General features: G+C 31.5%; 2 protein-coding genes across 5 annotated transcripts; one reads left to right on the plus strand and one right to left on the minus strand.

Annotated features, from left to right (window-relative positions):
* Positions 1 to 3,723: 3,723 nt before the first annotated feature.
* Positions 3,724 to 6,449, minus strand: LOC110809737 (protein C2-DOMAIN ABA-RELATED 1-like). Its single transcript, XM_088212766.1, has 3 exons — positions 6,170 to 6,449; positions 4,752 to 4,847; positions 3,724 to 4,206 (listed from the first exon to the last, which is right to left on the minus strand). Exons 1-3 carry the CDS (start codon positions 6,278 to 6,280, stop codon positions 3,916 to 3,918), a joined length of 498 nt encoding a protein of 165 aa, XP_088068892.1. The 5' UTR covers positions 6,281 to 6,449; the 3' UTR covers positions 3,724 to 3,915.
* Positions 6,450 to 8,977: 2,528 nt separating this feature from the next.
* On the plus strand, positions 8,978 to 16,721 carry LOC110809783 (PROTEIN TARGETING TO STARCH (PTST)). Of its 4 annotated transcripts, none has more exons than XR_015816833.1 (9): positions 8,978 to 9,272; positions 10,088 to 10,120; positions 10,737 to 11,046; positions 11,702 to 11,791; positions 12,514 to 12,582; positions 13,359 to 13,464; positions 14,236 to 14,324; positions 16,144 to 16,263; positions 16,402 to 16,721. XR_015816833.1 is itself a non-coding variant. In XM_022035707.2 (9 exons), exons 1-9 carry the CDS (start codon positions 8,989 to 8,991, stop codon positions 16,502 to 16,504), a joined length of 1,197 nt encoding a protein of 398 aa, XP_021891399.2. In that variant the 5' UTR covers positions 8,978 to 8,988; the 3' UTR covers positions 16,505 to 16,721. The 4 variants fall into 4 exon arrangements, 3 of the variants coding, with proteins under 3 accessions (XP_021891399.2, XP_088068885.1, XP_088068888.1); XM_022035707.2 differs by having other exon boundaries at positions 16,151 to 16,263; XM_088212759.1 differs by lacking the exon at positions 10,088 to 10,120 and having other exon boundaries at positions 16,151 to 16,263.
* The last annotated feature ends 692 nt before the right edge of the window (positions 16,722 to 17,413 follow it).

Consider the following 17,413-nt stretch of genomic DNA (forward strand, 5'->3'; position numbering starts at 1 on the left):
TTATAAAATAAAGTTCATCTTCAATAACTTATAATAAATATAAAATTACTGATAACGGATAAATATTACATTTATATATTAAATAAATGTAGTATTTATTCATAATCGATACGACATGTTATCTTAAAAATTTAGGTTAATAGTAAGGGTTTCAACCAGTTATGTAAAAAATTTGGGAGCATGAATTATAAACTCTGGATCGAAAGCCATTACATTACAATCACCATAAATAAATGGTCCCAAGCATCGTACGAATAGATGTACCTTTGTCATTCCAAAGGGGCCCGAGGCATCTGTGGAGACTCACAGGCTAAAGCTAGTAAGTTTGTCTTTAGTTTATATATATACATATATATATATAATGATATAGATGATCAATTTGTGGTTACTACGTATATATATATAACGAGAACTATAGCTGAAAAATTCTGCAGCCTCATGTACTCGTTCAGAAGCTTTGGTCTTGGTGCTTTTGCAAGTCATATCTGCTCTGGTGCTGGTGGCTTTTCAATTGGCTCCACTTGTAATATTAATGTTTAATTTCTAAATTTCTATTATTGAATGTATATTATAATTTACATATTTATACAATAATTGAATTAATTTCCCCATATGGGTGTGTATATTCTTCAACTTTTAATGATGTGTTATATGTCTCCTTGCCAATAGATAGAACCCATAAAATCATTTGATATCTTCAATTAAATTGCATGTTGTTATTGCTTGGATCGTACTTTTGCCTGCCTGTTTTTGGCTTATATAATTTTATTAGTATGTTTATTTGGTCAAAATGTACAAATTTTTGCTACTTATTAACATATTATATAGTTTCTAAAAAAAAGCTAAACATGGAATTATTTTAGAAACATAAAGATATTTTTATTCAAAATTCTATCACATATAATTACCATTTTATATATATATATATATATATATATATATATATATATATGTGTGTGTGTGTGTGTGTGTGTGTGTACATGAACACACACGTGTAATTAATGTAATTTGTGTTTTTTTTTTCTTTTGAACATGGGAAGCAATATTTTATAAATGTAAATTAATCTTAATTAATGTGTTTTGCTTATAACACAAATTAAATAATTCGAAATTATAATTAATGATTTGAGCTAAAAATTAAGCTCGTATCAGAAGACTGATAGTAACTTTTTCGAAGCTTTTGTATAGCTGTTGGGTTGGTAGTATGCATACGCTCGCTTAACTAAGGTGTGTTGAGATCAAAATTAGATTCAACTATACCCCCTTAATTTTCAATAATTGATATCAAATAAGTACACCATGATATTTATATCTTTTCTATAAATAAGAATATGATTTCGTGATGTTTAGTCCATTTATTATAAAAAAAGCATATGAATAGTATAACCACGAAGAGTCGAACCACAAGTTTGGAATTATGATATTTAATTATGCAATGAAATACATACGCGAATGTTGTGAACTTTACAAGGATTTAAGTGATAAGAAAATAATATATCTAGACTTTGAAATTGACTTAAATTAAACAAAGCCAAAATCATTTACCCAATTTCCCTCGAAGCCCAATTTCATAAAATTCAGTTCAAATCCATCGGCCAACCTTAAGCTCCTCAAAACGACGTCGTTTTGAGGACTTCATAAATGCTAGAGGATAGAAAAACTAACATTCATTCTATATTAATATATTAGAGATATTTTTCTTAATCCCTTAATTAAATCCACAAAAGAATTTCTAAAGATTTTATTTAAATGAAAATTAATTTTCATCATGTTATCTTATGCGATTATTTAATGTTTAAATCTTAATTTCTTAGTCTTAATATTCTTTGTAGAAAGAAACTTACAACAATTATTTTATATTCAGAAAGATCTATCAAAGCGATATCATAAAGAATTGTCAGTGTTGTCTCGATGGCAAGTGAGGTGATGACAAATTTATCCTCTATCATATGTGTACGTACGAGAAATTTATGATATATTTTTGGTGAATAATAAATAAATCAGTGAAAGTTGTAGCAATTTTTCAAAGTTATAATTGGGTGACACGAAGTAAAATCTAATAAAATAATAAATGTGAAAGTTTTTGGAGTCCGTCTCAAGTGAATTTGAACATTATAAGAATTAAAACTACTGATCACGTATTTTTAAATTCTAAGCTTAGAAAGACTGAGAAATTAATAAAATATTAAACACTCATCCCACAATATAATTTAATTAATTTAATAAAAAAATTTAGTTAAATAGAGACTATGAAAATTATAAGAAACCTAAATATGCAAGAAATGTGACTTTACTAAACTGTTTTCCAATACTAATCCTTTTAGGAACTGCTGTTTGCAGATCATTTAGAACGGCGTCGTTTGAGAGCTTGTTGAACGATGCCGTTTTGTGATATTAAATTAGCACTGGTTTCCATCAGCACGACACCGTTTTGGCTCTTCCGGGGGATCTTGAGCCTACCTTTTTTTCTTTCTGGGCTTTTAGGTGTTGGGTTTTGAGATTAAATGTGACAAAATATTTTGTTTATTAAATTTATAATAATTTATGAAAACAAAATTTAATTCGGTTATTATACGGATATAATTGTAACTTTATATACATATATATATATATACATACATACACACACACGCATTATAATAAGAAATATTGACTGGAGGGTTACAAATTAAATATTTGTACTGACGCTAAAAATGCCTGCGTGAAAAATTCGAGAAATTAAATATTTAATTCATCATAATGTGTTCCTCGTGACCTTATTTCTTTTAATTAAAAATTATTTATTATTTAATTATTTGCATTTATAGTAAGCAATCCGATCGAGGACCAATCGAGACTTTTTATTTATTATTAAGCACTCACTCTTTCCAATTATTTATTATTTGACAGATGAAATGGTTTATTATACACACACACACACACATATATATATATAGTTTAATAGCTTATTTAAAAAATTATATACACTTCTGTCCTCTTAGAAAAAGCTTATATGTTATACAACTTATAAGCTCTTATACAATAAGCTAATGTCAAAAGTTTATTGTAGCTTACATAGCACGAGAGAGGTTTTTATATCTTATACAATTATGGTAGTTTAAATAATATGTACAATTATATTAAAATAAAAATAAAAAAAATTTACGTAATTCAATAATGTACTTATCTCAACAGATAAAATTAATAAAAAAATATTTTATTATATAATTTAAAATTACGTCAATAATAAATTATTAAATTTATTTATAAAAAAATTAACATAATTTTTCATAAACAAAAACTTTATATAAAATATATATCAAATATTTTTTTTTAAAAAAAAAAAAAACCAACATAGTAATATTAGTATATATATATCGAATGCCTCAACAAATATAAGCTATTATAAATTATTATAAAGTGAAAGGCATATGGTATATGCATACTTCAATTAGAAAAAAAATAAAATTCCACGTGAAAGATAATAAAACTTAAATTCATATACAATTTTAAATAAAACTAAATTAATAAATTAAAAATATTATAAAAATTATTGAAACTTTATATGAATTATTTTAATTCCAATTGAAATTTATTATGAAAACTCAAAATTTTCATTGTTCTCTAGTGTAATTTGAAATCTTCAAAAGAAATCGATAAAAGGTTTGGATTTGCTTCAACAGAGATTTAGTTAATCAACGAAGAAAGGAACCCGAAGCGAGATAATTGCAAAAACATCGAAGATAGAAAAGGTAGCTATCTGATTATGGAAGCACTAAAATGAGTTTAAACAGAAATCACACTTTATAGCATCTTAGGATATAGACATCGGTAGTATTCTCATTGTGCTCTCGCCTCTATCAACAAAAGCGGGCTAAAATAAAATTTAACCGAAAAAGAAGGCGGTGTACAATGCAGGATTTGTAGAAATAACATCTACAAGCCCCTGGAGCCAGGGATATCGATCCATTCCAGCTGGAGTTCGATTTCACCCCTCTCCACATTCCGAAGCCGGAGAAACATGTTCTGGACAACCTTGCCATTGCTCCAAATAATCCTGCTCTCTTCAGCTAGGCAGTTTTCCCTGCTGGGCTGAATTGTCCTGATTATGGTGCCACTAGGCATGTTTCCCAGGTGCATTTTCACAGCTTCCAGAAAGGAGCCAATCTCAAATTCGGCATCTCCCATCTTGTCGTCAAAAGAGAAAAAATCTCTGTCATACACTGTCTGCATTCATTCACACAATAAACACCTCATCAGAAATCCTCGAAAAAGAAGCATAGAGATATATGTCTGGTTAATATTCTGCTTTAGAAGATGCGGGATATCTCATGACTCGTTCGACTCCACATCCTTTTGTCATCATCTAAATTAAAAGTAACTGATTTTTATTTATTCTGATTCATTTAGAGTACTTTGATGTTCTTAACGAAAATAATTTAATTGCATATGCACTCAACATTTAATTCCCTTACTGGATTATTAAGTATAAACCAACTCCAGCACACCCAGAACAAGGTGGACATAAAAATTTTTAAACCTCTAGTATTGGACACTTTCTTAAAATCTTGCCTTCAAAATGAAAGTTGCCCATTTGTGAAGGAAAAGGATAAACAACAACCTAGTGGAACAAATCAGATCTTTCGCTATCTTCTAAAGATAACGTGTCCTACGAATGAAACCCATAATTTCTATGTAAATTGGCAGCAGATGCAACTATCCCAGCTTAGCATTCAATAGAGATGGTGAATTCTGAGAACTGTAATACTTACAAGCTTAACTGGAAGACTTGCGTCTAAAATGGAAAGAGTTAAGTCGTCATTCCACTCAGGATTGATGTTGTTCCTCACCACACGAGTTTTCAGCTTCTGCACAACAAAGTACAAGTATTCGGTTAAAATAGCCAATTCCTTATTGTTCAAGTGAGTTTTTAGATAAAGATACTCTAGGAAACTTCTTATAGTCAGAGATATTTCAACCACAATAAACAGTCCTCTCTGTATAGCACAAAACAAACAATTAGAGACTCATGCTTGGCTTATCAGATAACGCAGCATGTGGTAGCTTACAAAATGAAGACAAGCAACTATCAAAAACCAAAGACTTTTCTTCCTTATCAATTTTCTTTGCTGTCGCGAGTGGGGATAAAACAGTTGAGAAAACTGATTAGTATTGGAAGAAGGCTTTAATTATCACTTGGCCCATATCTCACCCTTTAAGCAAGTTGTCAGTTCACTGGTACTTGATGAATGAAACAGACAGCCAACCTCATGGTTAATCATGAGTTTGATTACCTGTACCTACATCTTCTCTTATCCAAAAGAAATATTAAAACTTGATCTTTTGTAAAGTTTTAATGAGAACCAAGTATTAACTGATAAGCTCTCTTTTAAACATAAATTTATCGATTTAAATTTCCACATAAAAGGATTCAAAGTTGGGTTTACAGTTCATCATAACAACAAAGCATTTTCTAATCATGTCTCAATGTTAGACATGGGATTTGGTTCCCAGAAAATGAGAAATCAACCAAACGCAATCTAACATAAGCAACCAGAATTTCAAAATATGTATATCCTGGTTTTTCTTTTCCGTATATGGTTATGCATACATAAAAAATCAGTGAAGATATTAACATCCAAATAAGCATAATAATACAATTGTCAAACCATCTAATATGCACACAGAGAACCACATAAAGGAGACAACTTATATGTGTGTATCTCTGTATATACACGTTTACATAAAGGAAAAAGAAAGCTGATCGACCATGATCACCGAATTATGGAGTTAAATAACAAGGGGGACAGAGAAATTTTCGTAACAACTGAATCAAAACCTGAAAAGAACCCAATTCAAAACCCAGAAAGGAAAAAAGGGGAACAGTGGAACCAAAGAAAACAGAGAAAACAACATTGTATGATTTTGACAAAACACCATAACTCTTTTCCTGGAAATTTTTCGTGTTTGGATACCGAGAAAACATGAAGTTGACTTAAACAAACCAGAGGTTTATATCCGCTTAAAAGAGAACAATATCCCACCATATCACCAAACAACAACCGATTGAAAACCCAGATGAAATCCCAATTCTCATTACCAACAGCTCAATGCCCAGAACCCAGAATCAGGAAAATCCAGAATCGGAAAAACCCAGAAATGAAAATCAATAAAGGTTAAATTAATTTACCTGTCTTCCCATCTTGATAACAACATAAGGATCGCTGCTGTTGACGTCTCTGATAGCAAGGTTTACCCCTCGCAACACATGAACTCTAAGCAGACCCAATAAATTCTCCATGGATACAACCAAAATTGAGTCAATGATCGGAAGCAAGCAGACCTTGAAGACTAGGAAATAAGATTTTTTGGTGCTGGGATTGGGTTAGGTAATTGCTCGGCGGGGTCAGTTGTCTGAAGAACGACCCTGTCGCTGCCGCCTTATAAAGGAGAGGATACTGTCCAAATCCACCAGTCAATTTTTCAGTCCTTATAAATATATTTTTCTCTTTAAATATTCTTATTTATTAATTACTTTAGATTTTTGACTCGGTATGGGTAAGTTGGTAACTAGAAAAATATATATTTAATTATTTATTGACGTGTAATTTTAAGAACTTGAAAAATAGGCAGCGTAAAAAGATAAAGAGTAAAAAATGTAAATAAATTATAGGGATTAAATTACAATTCAGTCCTTAGATTTTTTATGTAATTACAACTATATTTATTAATTTAAAAAATTATAATATAGTTATTATATTTTAAACCAATAGTGTAATATACTTTAAAAAATAAAATTTTTATTGTTCAAAATTATTTTTTGAAGATAATAAATGTCAAACTTTTCTAAATACAAAATACAAAATTCTGCATAAAATTTAAAAAATTTAAGCACGTAGATTTTTTTTTACAAAAAAAATAACCTCTGTTAGTAAAAAATATAAATTCATATTATTTTCGTATTCGAAGCAGATAAAATATTGTTTAAATTTTATAATTAAATATTCAAATAAGTAATTAAATTTAAGTAAAAAAATATTAAATATTAATTAAAATAAAATGTAATTTAAAATAATTTATTTAATAATAAATATAAAATTCTTTACCTATATTTCGTAAGGGGGTCAATTTCGCCGGCAGCCCTCGGATTTCATATTACGTGCGACGCCGCGCGTGGTGGGAACGCGCAGGAGCGTTTTCGCCGACTCTAGTTGACTCACCCATTTGATTTTTCTTTTTCTCTTTTTTTTTTTTTTTTTCGTAGGTACTTTGTTTTTTCAAGTTTTATCAAATTCGTCCTCGAAACTTTTCTATTTGCAAAATTAAACATTTTTAATTTAATTATTTTATAAGTTAAAAAATTTTTAGTTAATAGATAAAATTCTTGAAATACATCGAATAAAATATTTTTTACGATAGCACTATGAATAACGCATTGCGGAGCAGCACCCAATACACCCGCAATTTCCATCATATGAAATGGGTTTAATATTCAATTATGAAACTCCCGAAAAAAAAATAATGAATCGAAATATAATTGTTACATCGAAATTAAATGCAAAGAATTAATTATATTTACTTAATGGGTAAATAAAAAAAATATATAAGTATTTGTATTTTTTATTAAAAAATAAATTAATAGGTAAAAATAAAAAAATAAATAACATGTAGTAATTTTTTTAAAGAAATTAAATTTATATATATAATCAAATTAACTTATAAGATACTTTTAACAAAAAATAATTCAAAAATAACCCATTAACATTTTGGGTTGACTTTTTTTTTTTAATTTCTAACAATGTAGAAACGATAAAAAGAATATTTTATACTCCTAATCGAAACAAAGGTAAAGAATATAAATTAATTAATTAATTAAATTATTTATTTATTTATATAGTTTTGTTTATAATCAAACAATAACTAGAATTAAGATCTTCTAGTCACCAACAACATTCCACTAGAAGACAAGACTTTGACTATGAGATCCACGTTCTGCCGGGTTTATTTGTAATTGCCCGCGTCACGAGCGAAATGGAGACCACAAATTTGTAACATGGTAAGTCTCTCCTTTTAGAGTTTAAAAGCATGTTATATATAATTTTTTAATTTAATAGTATATATTATAATCAGATAAATTTAATACTTACTATAATTTTATTACTGTAATTTAATTAATATATTAATAAATTAATTTCTTAATTCTATTGAAACAGACATTTCGGATCGATAATTTATAATTCATAATAAATTTTTCAATTATAAATAATAAATTTGATTTCTTACGGAATAAGATTATGTATGCTCGGGGATAGGGGGAACTAGAACTCAACTGAATATTAAAAAGATATCGCGTAGAATGCAATTATACTAAAAATAATAATATTATTATATTAAATATTTTATAATTTTAAACTAAAAAAATACACATTCAAGTGCTTTTAATATAGTTTTTTATAATAAAATATTATAATTAGATATTCATAATTTATATCTATTTATATATATATATGGGGAATCAATTTTATTTTTTGCTATGGTGTGGATTTATAGTACATTTTATTAAGAAAATAAATAAATAAAAAGTAAGCAAAAGTGAGCAAGTAGAAGGTTCTGCGTGAAGTGGTTTAACGGATTGCCGGGTAGCTTACGGACAGAGCACATGGGAAGCCTGATGTTGGCTTTCAGGAGATCCGTGCACGTTAAATGTGACGGAAATGCATGAACACTCGGAAGTTTCCTGGAATTTTCTCATTTCTAGTGTGAAAATAATTAAATAATTGAATTGTTTTAATTTATTCAAAAAATTTAAATATAAAAATAAAATTTAATTTAATTAATATAATTTATATATTGTATATTTAATTTTAAAATTATAATTTGTGCATAACAGGAGATAGTGTTTGTGTGTGTGTGTGTATATATTGCAAAAAATGACTGGGACTTGCTTGGGCTCACGTCTTAGAACCAAAGGGCCGGATAGTGATTTTATTGGACCATACTCACTGGAGGATGTGGAGCCCGTTGCCCCACGGCCCGATCATTAGATATCCAGCACGTGCTACTATCTCTCCCCGAAGTCGAATAAACCTGCGTCTCCCATCTCGTTGTTCCACGTGTCAGCTTGTTATAAAACCACGTGTCAAGGCGAACAACTCAGCACGCTTTCCTGCCACACACTCGCTGAGTCAGTCACTCACTCATCTCCCCCTTCCCACCTATAATTATAAATTATTGAACCACAATGATTTCTCTCTTATTCGAATACTTATCTCCGACAATTCAAAAATTTTCAGGTAAACGTTTCTCCGGCAAAGTTCAACTACGATTAGGAGAAACATCTGTGCGCAGAAGTTTGATATCATATATGCGTTGTTCGTGACTGAATCGAGTTGCTTGTTTGATTAGATGACTGCATTTTTAGACTGTATATATTAGAACTGAGCTCGATTGCATTTAGGATTTGCGCCGACCTAATTATTTCAGTAATTAGGAGAAGTGTCTACAATTAAGAGAAATATCTGTGTGCAGAAGTTTGATATCATATATGCGTTGTTCATGACTGTATCGAGTTGCTTGTTCGATTAGATGACTTCATTTTTAGACTGTAGATATTAGAACTGAGCTCGATTGCATTTAGGATTTGCGCCGACCTAATTATTTAAAGTAATTAGGAGAAATTTTCCACAATTAGGAAAAATATCTGTGTGCAGAAGTTTGATATCATATATGCGTTTGTTCATGACGGTATCGAGTTGCTTGTTTGATTAGATGACTGCACTTTTAGACTGTAGGAATTAGAACTGAACTCGATTGCATTTAGGATTTGCACCGACCTAATTATTTCAGTAATTAGGAGAAGTATCTGTGTGCAGAAGTTTGATATCATATATGCGTTTTTCATGACTGTATCGAGTTGCATGTTTGATTAGATGACTGCATTTTTAGAATGTAGATATTAGAACTGAACTCGGTTGCATTTAGGATTTGCGCTGACCTAATTATTTCAGTAATTATGCACTTATTACTTTTGGTTGGAAGTCTGAAATCTCTCTTTCACTGATGGATGAAGCTTAAGGAAAATTGTAATTTTGTTTCTCTTTTTCTACAGAGGGTTGTCAAACATGGAGAGAGGTGTTATGGGGTAAGAAGCGTTTATAATTGTTTATATGTAGATTGTGAATGCCTACTTAAGTTAGGTGGAGAAACCAATTGCATTCTATTCTGGAAACCTATATGTGCATTCATGGACGACGTGTTTAGTCTACAATTTCGAAAAGATCAAAACTGTGCCCTAACGTTAACAAAATCAACAGGCTATATTTTTGTTGATTTGGCCACTTTATGTTGTTTGTGCAGATCAATTGTCTTGTAGAAGTAATTAGAACATCAACATAGAGTGCATAAGTATTTTATTCATATTGCCATATAGAATTTTGTTTGTGATGTCACTTTTATTTATTTATGTTTTTGGTAGATTAACTTTCCACCACACAAATGCAATTAACACATAAATTCAAGTATTTGTGGTTCAACTTTCTAATTCAATGTTTGCTTCAGTATGAAGCAAGCTTATAAGTCTCAGCTGATCTTTCTGTTGTTTCAGAAAATAAGTTACTTTCTGGCATGTTTTCTTTTTCCTTCTCCCTTTTTTGAAAACTCTCTCTTTATTGTAGTCTTATTTTCTTTTAGTGGTAAGAAGTATTATAAATTTTTGCATTTAGCTGTTGTTCTTATTAGTCGCTGTATTATTTTGACAGGTGTTGTCTTGATAAACAAACACCATCATTTTTATGGTACCTAAGAACATTAGAGCAGAGGAATATTCGCAATCTCTCACTAAATGTGGCTGCTTTGAATACGAAAATAAGGTGCCAAAAGCTTGCTCATTATCATGTGGCTTTGTTCAAGGAGGATACCGTAAGCCATATTCCTTGGAGGACATATTCCTTGCCTGTTAGTTTGGAAGAATCTTCAACAGGACAGCCAGAAGATTATTTGAGAGATGAGGGACAAACATCTAATGATTCACCCACAAATTCTCCTGCTCAACCATTAAGCAGTGATGAGGTTAGCTTTGAATATTGCTAGTTATACTATCATTGCAAGTAGGAAGGAGGAGGAGAATCATGTTATAGATAGGGAAAATTTCACTAGATATTTTCTGATATCATCTTCTTACAAACGTTGGGTTATTTATACTACTACTAGCTGGTGCAGTATAATAAATGGCTACAGCTGGCATTCAACCTGAATCTACCACGGACTATAAGTCAGTTATAACCAAATTTGCAGAAAACATGCCAAGTGCGGAATAAAACAGCCTTCTACGGCAGACTAATCTAACTAATTGGAATTTCTTTCGCAATTATTGGGGTTCTGATAAAATATAATAGAAATTTAGATAAAAATAGCAATCTAATTCTAAGTCAATTATATGACCAATTCAAATTAAGTGTCTATGTGATTCCTTGGTTGGAAGGTGGAAAGATAAATTTCATGGTTGTAGAATTGAAAACAAGAATGAAGTTTGTTTAACTATGCATTAAATGTGCAAATTATGACTAATTTTACACATTAAGCAATGAAGATCTAGGAATTGAACAAGAATAGAATTGGTCTGAACCATATCCGTAGTAAGTGAATTAAGTTGGATTTAAGTTACATGCTTTGCATGTTAAATGGAAGATTTCAAGATTTACTTATTTATGTTTACCTCCAACAGTTGAAGTTGCTGCTGACTGATTCAGAAAGATCAAAGCTCACTAAAAAGCTCAGTGAAGCCAATCAACAAAATCGCTTCCTCAAGCGACAGGTTTATACATTTCCATACTTCTGTGTATTTTCTATAACTAGTCTTTGTACGTGAATGATATAATTCACAAATACCATTATGTTATACTTGTTAAGGTTACTGGTTCCTTATGCTCAATGTCTCTGTTTGTATGATAATAGCTGTGTAGGCAAAAAATTTTAAAGCATTATTCTTTTCTGTTCATTTACCTATAACATCTATGACTAAACACGGAAAAGAAAGGACAATCTAATACAAATGTATTTCAATAGCCCAAGGATTTTAAATCGAAATTAATACAGGTAGAAATGGGTAATTATTTAGGAAAATCTCTGTATTCTATTCATATGAAGATTATAGTATTACCTAAAAGTTTACAATGGACATTTTGTGTTCATCTATGCAAGATGTCATATCAGAGGGCTCTTGATGTAGGACAATCTTATTGGAGGATTGAGATGTTCTAATCTTTCTTTTCCAATATCCATTTCTCTTATGTTTGGCCGTCAGAGTGGGATTGGGTTACTTATCAGATTGACTACTGTCATATCTTGCTATGCGTATGCTGAAATAAGTATCCAACAATCAAACTTAAGAAACAATGTGATGCAAGATTAGCTAATTGTCTGCAGTGAAGGGAGACTTGGCATCTGTAGCACAAAACAGAAACAGTTTGTGCGACTCATTCTTTTCCAGGATTCCTTTTTAGAATAACCTCCTTTTCTAATATTGGTTATATTCAGCTGCTTGCAAAGGAGGATGCATTAATCAACTTCAAAAGTGAACTTGCAGTCGTGGAACTTGAACTTCAGGTCTGTTGGCTTATCTTCTAATTATTTCCTCATCCGTTGGTTTCCTCTTTGATTTCTTTTTGTGAGTGAAAAAGCATAGATTTTTATTCTTATTTATCACCGAAACCAATATTATCATATATCAATCCAATCATAAACTGGCCTGGAAAATTGTCAAAATCTCTTAACTAGTACATCATTTCTTTCTTCTTGATGGTGACCCCTCAAAAGTAGGTATCTTTCAAATGATTAAGAAAATATTTAACCGCGGAAGACAAGTGAGGGAGTTGTCTGAACTGTTACATCATTGAAATCACCAGCCTATGATCATCAGATCTCACAACAGGACAAAGTATTGTGAAAATTTTCTCAAAGTATTACTTATCAAATAATTAGACAAAATACTACTGAAGTGCAAGCACCACAGTCAATTAGCCAATGTTTCTGGAGGGATAGCATGGCTTGTTTGGCTCTAGGAATGCCAGAGTTTACCTTTTTTTTTTTCTGTCACTCTAGCTGCACAAGAGCTCATCATCATCGACTTTGCTTATTTGGCCTGAGAGAAATCATTATCCAATTTTAATCACTTGAAGTAGGTTTTGGACCTATAATTGCTATTGGAGGGTGAGCATCATTTTTATTTGTTACTTCAAGTTGTCCATTCAGTAGCCTCTTATTATCCATGGAGTTCCACTTCGCCTGAACTTAAGCTTTTGCTCATGTACTTAATGGTGATATTGTATCTTTGGGTCTATAATTATGGTACATTGCTCTTTAATTCTTCTTTAAATGAATAGGCTTTGGTCACATTGGCAGAAGAAATAGCTCAGTCTGGCATTCCAGAAGGTTCAAGGAAGATCAATGGAAGATACATCCAATCTCACCTTCTCTCCCGGTTAGAAGGTATTATCAAGTTTCCATGTTTTCTTTTGAGAACTACTTCTTCCTCCTATATAAGTGGTGTTAGTTTCCTTTGCAGAATCAGATGGATTTATTCTCAATATTGTTTATTTGGAAGAGAAAATTGTATTTAGATCTAATGCAAGGAGTTTTAGATATGAGGTTAAAATGCTGTAAATGAAGGGAAAAAGATCAAAGATATTGATGATGATGGTTAGAGAATGGAGAAAGTTGATGACCATGAAATTAAGGAAAAGGATAAGAGAACACCTAGCAGATGAAGGAGAAGCATAACAGCACCTGCTGAGCACGGAGAAGTGGTGGAGAGACTATGCTAACCTGTTAAAAAGTTTCAGAACGTGTAGTGGAGAGAAAGCACCTGTTTGACATATAGTGGCAACCAGGAGAAGAGAACAAACCGTTCAACATGCAAATAGGAAAAAACATGTCCAGCCTGCAATTGAAGATGAGAAAATGAAAAGAATCTCAAGTTGGGCAGAAAGTGAAACGAACCAAAATAGCGTTGTTTTGGAAGGCTGAGGTTGAGAAAAGCAAAACAGGCTAGGGGTTGCACTTATGAAGCACCTGGCCTACTTCTACTTATAAGAGAAGAAGAAGGGAAGTAGATAACTAAGAAAATCTGTATTGTCTGTTTCAGTTAACTTACCTCTGAAACATATTCTGATGCTTTCATTTAGTAACTAAACACTATTTTGTGTTCTTTATTGAATTTCTAACAACTTCTCCTGTTCTTCATATTGTTTAATTTTAAAGCTGTACAAGAGAAGTTAAAGGAACAGATTAAGGATGTAGATGCTGCACAATCCAAGGAGGTCTCAGTAATCTGGTGTGGCATGGCAGAGGTAAACATTCAGGAATATTTAAAAATACCTCAGAATTTGCTTCATCATGAAACTAGTGTGTTTTAACCAATGTTTCTTATTGCGCTTGACCGCAAATCAATTGATTGCTGTATCTCTAGATTCATTAGTTTTAGTCACATTCCAAATCTCAAGAACTTGTTTGAGTTTTTTGTGGAAACTTCTGTATGAGCTAAAGAGTTGCTGCTGGGACTAAAATATCAGTGAAAAAAGTTGTGATTTGTCTAAGAGCTAAACTGGTGGCAACCATTCGCTGGGTTCCCTAATAACAATCAAACTCCAAAGTTCAAACTTTAAACAAAGGAATCAAGCTTTTAATGAATTATGAGAAAATGGAGCTCTTTGGTTCAAACCTCTTAAAAGTTAGTCAAGTGCTATCAAAAAGAAGCATTTCACCTTTTAAGTTTTAAGATTATAGTGTTGATTCTTTCTCCATCCTGTTGAGATGTAAGGAAGAATCTTTCAATACTTCCATAAGAGAAGTAGATGCCTGCAAGGTTAAAGGTCTAATTCAACCATTGTTATTATCTTTTTGCCCTACACGGCAAGGTTTGTTAGTGACAGCAACAGTTTCATGAAGCTTTCAAGAGAAATAGATTAAGGCTAGACAGGAAACCATTAGATAATCAAGTTCATGCTAGGACAATAAGATGAATATTTATTTTCTCACTTAGGAAATTAATAAATAAATAAATAAATAAAAATGAAGAAATCCTTTCTATGATATTGGTGGTAGAAACGTGACTGTTAAAACAAAACAAAATTATGAAATTTAGATAGCAACTTTGTTCCCTTTTTTGCTGGGAGAAATCTGTTTTAGTTCTTGTTATGAACTTAAGAGGATTCTTGGAATTGCTTATTTACTACTTGTAAGCAGTCTTATGCACTCTACTGTAACTCACTGTTTGGTAACATAAAACACAATGTGGTTGTTAGGTTTGTAAAAGTGATTTTAAGAAGTTGAAAATAAGCACCACATTTCTAACTTTCGAGTTCTTTTTTTCTTTTATCTAACCAATGTGCTTAACTTTTCTCTTGCTATCATCATAAAATTAAAGCACGTTTATTAAAACTGCTAATTTTTGCTGTCAATCATTTCTTAGCAAGTTTATTTTTTGTATGAAAAGTTTTCCTGCTTTAAGTAACTTAAAGCACTAGGTGCTTTGAGGAAACTTCTTTCAACAATCACCAGCACCCTCTTAAAGCTTTAACATGTCAAAATGCGCTTAAATTTTTCTTTTTATCCTTTTATCCTCCATATAAAAGCATATTTCTTTTCACAGTCTCCAACTTCAGGCAGTGCAGCTGATAAAATCTCACCACTTCACCGCTCTCTCTCTCTCTCTCTCTCTGTGGCTGGAGGATTCTTTTTTTCTTTTCTTGTTTTACTATGATTCCGTTATTTCATGAAATTAATCATTAATACGTTCTTTCTTTCTGTTTATAGTCTGATGATTTGGTTGCATTTTATACTTGGATTTAATATACTGATAGACCACTAACAAAGAAAGAGGAAGTCCATTAGGTTCATCCTCATCATTTATTTTCTTTTAATATCCTCGCCATTATTTATGGAAATACAGGTAGAGGAAAGTTTAGAAAATGACATTTAGTACATTTTTTTGACATTCTACTAACCAAATATTTTAAGGGAATAGATTTTTTAAGCCAGTCTTATGTATATGAAACACCTATATGTGATCTTCTCATATATTAGCACATTTATTTCTGTCTTATTATGTTCCTACATTTCACCAAATGCTACCTTAGTTATATATGGAACTTATTGTTTCTTCATGAGGCATTAGAGTGTACAAGTAATGGGCACATTTGACGGCTGGAGTCAGGGGGAGTACTTATCGCCAGAGTATACTGGTTCCTTTACTAAATTCTCCACCACATTGATGCTTAGACCTGGAAGGTACAAATTCATGATTTGGTTTTCTCAGAACATAATACTTGATACACTATCCTTGTAGTAGTTTCTCCACAACATTTGTTCTCAGACCTGAAATATAACATCTTCTTCAGTCTTTCTGACCTGATCTACTTTTTGAAGGTATGAAATCAAATTTTTAGTTGATGGAGAGTGGCAGCTATTTCCTGAATTTCCTACTGTTGGCGAGGGATTGATGAAAAATAACTTGTTAGTGGTGGAGTAGCTTCAGGTCACCTGTTCTAATTTCATTACATTTGTAGAGTAACTGATACGAGTTACTTTCGCCTAACTCATTGCTTCTACTTATTTATTGTTTATCTGATAAGCATTATTCAAAAAAAAAAAAAAAAAAAGGTTATCTGATAAGGAGGGAGGGTCTACAGCTGCAAAATTATGAGAAGATTTTGTATATATGAATAAAAAGGAACTTATTTTGTTTACTTGAAGTACAATTTCTTTTTCTTTCTTTGTTTCTTTTTCTCTTAAGTAAACGAGAAAGGTAAATTTGATTTAGTTGCAAGGGTTAAATTCAAAGACTGTTTGAGGAAGAGGAGATTAGAAAGGTTGCTTGAGAACTAGGGACTGATAGAGAACATTGCAGACAATTTTTCTAATACTTTCTTCCAAATTTATCAGGAGTTTGTGAAAAGAGATTTACTCAAGATCTTTTAGAATTCTATTTGAATGGGAAGATGGGGATTAGCATGCTCTCTACCTCTATAACTCTTGAAGGCATGATACTCTTTCAGGTATAGAACATGGAAAACCAGGGAAATCCTGACCTTTGGTTGAAGTTGCAATTTGTAGGCAACCTGCCCTTCCTGTGTTTTGATTGGAAATGGATCATCACAGCCTGGAGCTAGTTCTTGAGAAGTCTCGTTGGCCTAATGTTAGTTGGCAATAGGGATGGACTTAGAGGACACAAATCACCCATGGTTGATTGAGCTTGCAACAGATGAGCTCTCAGCTCCCTGCAAGACATGGTCAGAGTTTTGGGTTCATGTCTACTGCTTCGAATGTGGCAGTACCTAGGTGATAAGATAGAATGTATGGAGAAAAACGACCATATACTCCCCAAAATGGTATAGTTCTTAAAGGAAAAAGGAAGCTGGTGATGTGGCAATATTAGCCC

Source organism: Carica papaya, chromosome 1 (genome assembly GCF_054855325.1).
Source record: "Carica papaya isolate Zhongbai chromosome 1, ASM5485532v1, whole genome shotgun sequence".
NCBI classification, from domain to species: Eukaryota; Viridiplantae; Streptophyta; class Magnoliopsida; order Brassicales; family Caricaceae; genus Carica; species Carica papaya.